The sequence below is a fragment of the Zingiber officinale genome, chromosome 1A (genome assembly GCF_018446385.1).
Source record: "Zingiber officinale cultivar Zhangliang chromosome 1A, Zo_v1.1, whole genome shotgun sequence".
Classification (NCBI taxonomy): Eukaryota; Viridiplantae; Streptophyta; class Magnoliopsida; order Zingiberales; family Zingiberaceae; genus Zingiber; species Zingiber officinale.
The window spans coordinates 159,140,629-159,149,728 of record NC_055987.1 but is presented as its reverse complement, the minus strand read 5'-3'; the positions used below and the strand labels follow the sequence as shown (position 1 = coordinate 159,149,728).

Below are 9,100 nucleotides of genomic sequence, written 5' to 3'. Positions count from 1 at the left end.
ATGCAGTGGCATTAAAGAAGGCTCATCACTCGAGTAGTTGGATTTTTCCAAGTAGAATTTTTGGCGCCAGTCTCCCTCGGTTGGAAAAGATTCGTCCTCGAATCAAAAGGAGGTTCATCACCAAGATAAGGAGAGAGGTCAGCGACATTGAAGGTTGTAGAAACACCATACTTGCTCGGCAAATCAATTTCATAAGCATTATTGCCAATCTTCTTTAAGATCCTAAAAGGACCATCAGCTCTAGGTTGTAACTTTCCATGTTGACCACGGGGGAAACACTCCTTTCTTAAGTGAATCCATACCAATTCTCCTTCCTTGAAACTTACTTCCTTTCTGTGTTTGTTCACATTTTTCTGATACTTCTCATTTTGTTTAATAATTTCTTGCCGAACTTGCTCATGCAACTTTTTGATGGATTGTGCATACTCTTCTCCATCTTCACTTAGATGACGAGAGGTTGGCATGGGGGCTAAATCCAATGGAGTGAGGGGATTAATTCCATATACAACCTCGAAGGGACTTCGTCCTGTTGTTTGGCTGAGAGACTGATTATAAGCAAACTTGGCTTGAGCTAAAATTGCATCCCATTGGTGGGGATTTTTACCAACCAAACTTCTAAGAAGATTTCCCAAGCTCCGGTTCACTATTTCCGTTTGCCCGTCTGTTTGGGGATGGTGAGAGGAACTGAATTGGAGTTGTGTTCCCAATTTTCGCCATAAGGTGCGCCAAAAATGACTCATAAATTTAGGATCCCGATCAAAAGTTTTGGGAATTTCATGAAGTCTCACAATTTCTTTGAAATAAAGATCGGCTACATGTGTAACATCCAACGTTTTGGTGCAAGGAATGAAATGTGCCATTTTAGAGAACCTATCAACTACCACCATAGCTGAATCTTTGTTCCTTTGAGTGCGTGGTAATCCAATCACAGAATCCATGCTTAAATCTTCCCAAGGACTTGTTGGTACTAGTAGTGGAGTGTATAAGCCCGTATTCTGACCATGACTCTTGGCAATGTTTTGATATCTCGGTCCATGCGTGGCCAATAAAAATTCTCTTGAATGAGTGTAAGAGTTTTGTCTCTACCAAAATGTCCTGCCAACCCTTCATTATGAGCTTAACAGATGATGGCAAGTCGTAGCGAACAATCAGGAATACATAGATATTTTTCTTTGAAGAGAAATCCATCGTGAATCAAGCAAAGTTTGAATGGATCTTTTATGCATTCTTCTCAAATATGACCAAAATATGGATCATTTTTTTAGAGATCTTTGGCTACCTCAAATCCAATTACCTTTAGTTGTAAAGTAGACAAGAGAGTATGTCGTCGGCTAAGAGCATCCGCCACTCAATTAAGATCACCAGATTTGTGCTTGATAAGGAAGTTGAAGGCTTGTAGAAACTCAACCCATTTAGCATGACGAGGTTTCAATTTGTGTTGAGTATTGAAATACTTCAAGGCTTCATGATCCGAGAAAAGGACAAATTCCTTATGGAGGAGATAATGTTGCCAAGGTTCGGACAATGGCAAAGAATTCCTTTTCATAGGTAGAATAGTCGCGGTGAGAATGATTCAACATTTCACTAAAGAAAGAAATGGGTCTCCCATTTTGACTAAGGACACCGCCGATTCCCACATTTGATGCATCACAGTCTATTTCAAAAACTTGGTCAAAATCTGGTGGTTGCAATATTGGAGCTTCTGTAACCTTTCTTTTAAGAAGTTCAAAGTTTTGTTGCGCCTCGTTCGTCCACTTGAAATTGCCACCCTTCAAACATTCAGTTATAGGTGCAATGATAGTGCTAAAATTCTTAATAAACCTGCGATAAAAAGATGTCAGACCATGGAAACTTCGAATATCATGCAGGGATTTAGGCGTTAGCCAACTCATAATAGCTTCAATCTTATTCTTGTCCATTTTGATGTCATCAAAGGAAATAATATAGCCTAAGAAAACCAGGCTATTAGTAAAAAAATAACACTTTTTCAAGTTGGCATATAACTTTTGCTCTCGTAGTAATTCAAAAACCTGTCGAAGATGTTCCAAATGTTCTTTCGGGCTAGAGCTGTACACAAGAATATCATCAAAGTAGACAACAACAAACTTCCCAATGAATGGTTTAAAGATATGATTCATAAGCCGCATAAAAGTAGAGAGAGCATTAGAAAGACCGAATGACATTACCAACCATTCATAAAGACCGTCCCTTGTTTTGAATGTCGATTTCCATTCATCGCCCAGTCTCATACGAATTTGATGATAGGCACTTCGAAGATCAATTTTAGAGCCGACCTTAAACCCATGAAGCTGGTCGAGAAGATCATCAAGGCGAGAAATAGGAAAACGATATTTGATAGTGATCTTATTGACCGCTCTACTATCAATGCACATTCGCCATGAACCATCATTCTTTGGTACAAGAAGGGTTGGGACAACGCAGGGGCTCTTGCTTTCTCGGATAAGACCTTTAACCAAAAGGTCCTCAACTTGTCTTTGTAACTCTTTATACTCGTTAGGGCTCATTCTATAGGCTGCCTTGTTTGGAATTGAAGCGTCGGGGACTAAATCAATGCAATGTTGAATATTTCGTATGGGAGGAAGTCCTGATGGAATTTCAGCTGGTACTACCTCTTGAAATTCTTGGAGAAGAGGTTGCACTTGGGAAGGGACAGCATGTCCATCTTCATTCTCTTCCAAGACTACCAATGCAAAGGCCTCACCGGATTCACACATAACATTTTTCACTTGGGACTTGGAGACTAAATTATTTCCATCCCTTTTTAAAGGGTTAGGACTAGTGTTTGTCTTGGCCGGTCCCAGAATAATCTTCTCGCCATCTTTGACAAAACTATAAGTATTTTTGAAGCCATCATGATGAGTTTTCCTATCAAATTGCCACAGTCGACCAAGAAGCAAATGACAAGCATCCATTGGAATAACATCACACCAAACTTCATCTTGATACTTATTGCCAATAGAAAATTGAATAAGACATCTTTGAGTTACCTTCAACTCGTTACCTTTATGAAGCCATGATAACTTATAAGGCTGAGGATGGTCTTCGGTCTTTAACTTCAGCTTGTCGACCATTGTAGTGGCCACAACATTTTCGCAACTTCCTCCATCAATAATGACATCACACACTTTACAATGAGAAGTGCATCTAGTGTGGAAGATATTATTGCAAAGCCATGATTGATCTTCTCCATAGGTAGTATTGAGGCTGCGACGTATCACCAAGGATTCTCCATGATCTGCATAAGTGATTTCTCCGTCATCACCAGAATCATCGTAGATAGGGGCTGTGCCATAAGATTCTTCCTCTTCTTTTTCCTCAACAAAAGTAACAACCCTTCGGTTTGGACAATCGGTAGCGAAATGCCCAAAACCCTTGCATTTGAAACATATCTTTTGGTTGTTAGGACCACTTGGTTTTACAAAATCAGTATGGGTTTCCTTACTTGCAGTAGCTTTTTGTTTTGTATCTTTTGATGTTGATGTATTTTTAGACGGAGAGGCACTCCCTCGGTTAGAAGCACCACTACTTGAAGAGAAACTCCCACCAAATCGACGAGTATCCTTTTGTTGTTTTTCCACCTTAAGAGCCAGTTTGCATACATCATTATAACTCCAGTAAGATTACAGTTGCACAATATTCTCGATCTCATATCGAAGCCCTCCAAGAAACCGAGCGATAGTTTGCTCATCCGGTTCTAGAATATCACATCTTATCATGAGATTCTCAAATTCAGCGATGTACTCTTCTACAGACAAATCTTTTTGTTTGAAATTATGGTATTTGAGAAACATATCTTGACGATAATTATCTGGTAAGAATTTTCTATTGAGTTTTGTGTTTTTAATTCAAAGTATTTTTCTTGTTTTTATTTGTTATGGTAATACATATGTGAATACATTTAGTCCCACATTGCTAAGCTAAGAAGGTTGGAAGACCTTATATATGGATCCCTTCCATCCTTGCTTAGCAAAGTTAAGGGGACCTACACGCATGCGCGGGGCCGAGCCCAAATCAGGTGGTTTAGGGGGGTTCGAGCCGGAAATCCATAAACCGGGCGCGACGCACGCGATCATCAAATCCCCAGCTCGTGGGCCTCATGCTTGCAGGCAGCCTGATTTGTTTTTGCCAGTCCTTGGTTTGGTTTGGTTCTATCCCGCGTGTGAGGGAACCGGCGCACCTGGCGAGGTTTGGTTCTGTCCCGCGTGTGAGGAAGCGACGCACTTCGAACCAACGCTTTGGTTCGCTGGCAAAGCAGTATCCCGCGTGTGAGGGAATCGACGCTTTTGTTCGTTGGCGGAGCAGTGCTTACTGCTTCGAAGTGAATAAATGCTGCGTCTCTATTCCTCGTTCAGTATCTCTCGAACAGTCTACTCTTCTCCTTCTTCCCTCTCTGTGTGCGTACACTTTTGTCCTGAGGCTTGGTTCCGCAATCTGAGGTTGAGTCCGAGTGCGACGTTCGTCTTAGAGTGCACCTACGGATGACGCGAGTGGTTGTCGGATCTTGGGAGAATTTTGTCAGAGAGTCTCTGCACCGTGGGCGGTAATACATTCTCTAAAGACAGTCAGCATACCGACGCTTCAACCAGAGATAACAATTTCTCGACCTTACTCTTTTATTTACAAGTTTATTGCATGCTTGCTTTTTTGGTGCAAACATATTACTGTGTTAGTGCTCTCCTACAACAACATTTTCTGCGCAATACCTTTTTCATCTTGTCCCATGTTGTAATCTTTTGTTTGCCATCACGAGCTCGCTGCTTCTTTAAATGCTCCCACCAAATAGATGCATATTTCTTCAACTTGATAGCAACAAATTTCACCTTACGATCTTCTGAAATTTCTTGAAATTCAAAGATCCTTTCAACAGAGTTAAGCCAATCTATGAACTTATTCAGATCATTTCGTCCATCAAAATCTGGATTGTCAACTTTAAAGTTAAAAGATTTCTTATGATCATTGTTCCTTCGATATCTTTGACCTCGTGCTGCATCATCATTGGAATCACCACCTCCATTACCATGAAATGGATTATAACTCATCTCATGCATTGTAGAATTAGCCTCCGAACCATGACCCTCAACATCATGATCCACAGGTTCGCCCTAGGCGAGGCGCTGCTCGAGTTGTTGCACTTGTCCCCGTAAGTCATCCAACTCGATGTCACGAAGGTCTCTTTGACGAGCTGCAAGATCATCACCATTTGGCCTTTGTCTTCTCCGACTAGCCATGGTGAACCTCGCTTTGATACCACTTGACACCGGAAAGTATCGGAGAAATAGGAGGGAACACAAGGCGAACTCTCAACTCACACTCGACGGAATCCACCGAAGAGTTTAGAGGATAATCAGAAGATCACGCTTCAAAAGCTTAAAATCTCACAATATTTTTATCATCCAAAATCTCCCCCCCAACAATACAAATGATAATATTTTATAGGGGAAACTTGGAGCACTTGCCAAGATGAGTCAAACTATTTTAAATGACCCTTAGAGTTCCTAAGACTTCATTAAGTGAGTTATATTTTCTAAGACTCGAGAATAGAGTTTGCCCGAAAAGAGCATGTAGTGGCATTAAAGAAGGCTCATCATCTGAGTAGTTGGATTTTCCCAAGTAGAATTTTTGGCGCCACTGGGGCAAAAACTGACGGGATGGGATCCGCTGGTCCCCTTGTCCTGGTCCGCTCCTGGACCAGGACAAGCGGATTGGTGGGAGGCAATGACCCCCACCTGTTAACAGGTGGGTAGCCATTGCCCCCCACCAATGCAAAGGCTGGACCAGTGACTGGTCCAACCTTTGCGGACCAGAGGATCTGCCCCCAAAACTGACTCACAAAAGATGGTGAACAACATATAAATGAGGTTTTCTTAATTCTTGCATAAAATGACACAGAATGTGAACAACATAAGTTATCTCTGGTCTTGTAATGGTGAGATAAATTAGTTGTTCCACTATCCTTTTATACGCAAATGGATTCATTAATGGCTCTTCTTCCATGGGCAAGAGTTTGACATTTTCTTCCATAGGTGTAGACAATGGTTTGGTCACAAGTAAACTTGCTTCATCTGGAATATCAATAGTGTACTTTCGTTGAGATATTGAAATACCGTTGGTAGACCGAGCAACTTCGATACCAAGGAATTATCATAATTGGCCGAGGTCCTTTATACGAAATTTGGTGTGGAGAAACTTCTTGAAGGCGTTGATTACATTGTCATCATTGCCTGCCATGATCATGTCATCTACATAAATGAGCACAACTATGAAGGAATTACTAGAAACCTTTGTGAAAAGTGAGTAGTCTGCCTTAGATTGAAGAAATCAACTTGCTAAATGCTTTCAAAAAATTTGTGAAACCAACTCTATGAGACTTGTTTAAGACCATATAATGATTTGTTGAGTTGACATACCATAGGTGTCTCTCCCTATCGATGAAAACCGAGAGGTAGTTGCGTATAGACCTTTCAAGCAAATCACCATAAAGAAAAGTGTTCTAGACATCCATTTGGTGAAGTGACTGACCAATTACGAACAACAGCAACAGCAAGTAAAGAACAAACTGTGGTCAACTTGGCTACATGTGCAAATGTTTCCTTATAATCAATCTGTTCCCGTTGAGTGAAGCCCTTTGCTACCAATCGGGCTTTGTATATGTCAATTGCATCATCTGAGTTATGTTTAATCTTATACACTCATTTGCATCTGATTGGTCTATGACTAGAGGGAAGTGGCACGAGTGTCCAAGTATTATTTTGTTCAAGTGCAGTTAGTTCTCCATGCATAACTTCCTATCATTTTGGATCTAACATTGCTTGCTCATAAGTCTCGGATTCCACATGCATAATAATGACACGAGTAAAATTCCGATATTTATGTGAGAGTTGTCCATAAGAAACATGCTTCAGAAGATTGACTTAGGTTAATTGTGGTAGTGTGGTAGAGATGGAAATTTCAGAGTTTGACGCTTGGTTGCCTTATGCTATCAGAATGGCGTGTGTTAGGCGGTGTTTGTGTTGGAATAGTAGTTTGTGTGGTGTTTGTTTATGTGAGGATTGGTTCATCTGAGGTGTAAGGCAAGGGAAGAACTACCTCATCATATTGTTCTTCTGATGGGTTAGTATGAAATGGGAAAACATGTTCATGGAAAACATCTCGAGAAGAAAAGAATTTGTTTGTTTCTAGATTATAAACTCGATAGCCCTTTTTGCCAACTGGATAACCAACAAATATACATTGATGTGCTCTTTGGTCAAATTTATGTGTGGTTGAAGATTAGTTGCATAGCAAAGGCATCCAAAAGTTCTGAGATGAGTGTATGCGGGTGATTTGTTATAAAGTAGTTGATATGGGGATTTATGAGAAAGGAGAGGTGTAGGCAAACGATTTATCAAATAGCAAGCTGTTTGAACGCTTTCACCCCAAAATTTTAAAGGTAGGTTTGCATGAAATTGGAGAGCCCTCTCTATGTTTAAAAGATGGTGATGTTTTCTTTCAACAATTCCATTTTGTTGTAGAGTTGAGGTGCATGAGGTGTGATAATTGATGCCTTTACTATGGAAATAATCTCTCATGGAAAATATTTCAGTGTCATTGTCGGTTTGAAGAATTTTAATTCTAGAGCAGAATAATATTTCCATCCAAAATAAAGTACTACAGGATTCCTTGAGTTTCATATTTAAAACTCATGAGATGTATCCAAATATATCAAGTATAATCATCAATATTTGTTAAAAAGAAACATGCCCAGAGTGAGATTTTGTTCGATGTGGTCTCTAAATATCACAATGAATTAATTAAAAGGTGATTGGGAAGAAATTGAACTAGATGGAAAACGTAAATGTGTTTGTTTGGCAAGAGGATAAATTTCACAAACATGCTTAGAATCAAAATAAATTGCAGGTTGGTGTTGGAGAGAACTTGGATTGGAATGCTTGTGGATAACATTAACAAAGACTGGATTATGGTCTTGTGCTAGGTCTCGTAGCTGCGTCCTGTACAACACAAAAATCAAAAAAGAATGTGATTGTGCAATTCAATATTCGTGTTAATTTACTAACTGATAGCAAATTAACTTGGAGTTGTAGAACTTTAAGAACTTCATCAAGTTTAATTTGAGGTGTAATGTGAAATGAACCAATTGATTCAATAAATGTCTAATCACCATTCGACAAGCCAATATTTGTTGTTTCTGATAACACCTTAGGATTCAACAATTCAAATGAGGAAGTCACATGATCTGTGACTCCACTTTCAATAATCCAACAAAAATTCGAGTGTGATGTAAAGAAAAAAAAAAGATAGTCCGGTGCACGAAGCTCTCGTCATGCGGGGTCTCGGGAAAGGATCCATTATACGCAGCCTTATCTTATTTTTTACAAGTGGCTGTTTTCAGGATTCGAATATGTGACCTTTTGGCCACATGACAATAATTTTACCGTTATGCCAAGGTGCCATGGCAAAAATTCGAGTGTGATGTAATCGGAGAAATTTGATATGATGTTGTGACAATATCTGTGGTATTTGCAAAATGTTGTGTTACCATCATTATTTTATTGAATCATAGCCACCAATTGGTTGTATTCTTCAATTGTAAACCTTGGTCCATCGTATATTGAAGGAGATTTCCCTCCTGTCTCTAATGTTTTGTTTGGTTCCACCTTCACATTGTTAACCTCAATTTGGTGTTGATTGGGCGGCTTTAGGGTTTAGGGTTTCTTTCCATGGAGCTTATGACCTACGGGAAAGCCATGTAGGTAGGTAATAACATTTTTCAATGCTATGGTAATCATAATTGCAGTAGTCACAATGTAGTAATGCCTTTTGTCTTCGAACTTGATTTGCTTGACTTGTCTTAGTGTTTGATCTACAAGCATAGCATGATGATTCATGTTTCCATGATTGAGAGAGATTTCAACTTGCTTTTCTTGTTGGAGAACGAGAGAATAAGCTTGACGAGTATTGGGTAAGGGTTGCATCAACAAGATTTATCCATGTACAGTACCATCGTTTTCATTTAATCCCAAAAGAAAGTGCATCAACCTTTCTTTCTCATCCCTTTTCTAGAGTCGCTCTAATCCACCAC

At 39.7% G+C, this 9,100-nt stretch overlaps 1 protein-coding gene across 1 annotated transcript; it reads right to left on the bottom strand.

The window, feature by feature from the left end:
- Nucleotides 1-1,490: 1,490 nt before the first annotated feature.
- Nucleotides 1,491-5,069, bottom strand: LOC122005804. The gene is made up of 3 exons (XM_042561012.1): nucleotides 4,725-5,069; nucleotides 2,031-3,599; nucleotides 1,491-1,769 (listed from the first exon to the last, which is right to left on the bottom strand). Exons 1-3 carry the CDS (start codon nucleotides 5,067-5,069, stop codon nucleotides 1,491-1,493), a joined length of 2,193 nt encoding a protein of 730 aa, XP_042416946.1.
- Nucleotides 5,070-9,100: the final 4,031 nt, after the last annotated feature.

Bases quoted from the DNA above. Each gene is read 5' to 3' on its own strand.
- LOC122005804 (XM_042561012.1), bottom strand. From the start codon at position 5,069: ATGCATGAGATGAGTTATAATCCATTTCATGGTAATGGAGGTGGTGAT. The intron at 3,600-4,724 runs GTATTGCGCAGA...CTGGCTCTTAAG, and splicing joins CATGGGACAAGATGAAAAAG to GTGGAAAAACAACAAAAGGA. The intron at 1,770-2,030 runs GTTTTTGAATTA...GAATGTTTGAAG, and splicing joins ATTTGGAACATCTTCGACAG to GGTGGCAATTTCAAGTGGAC.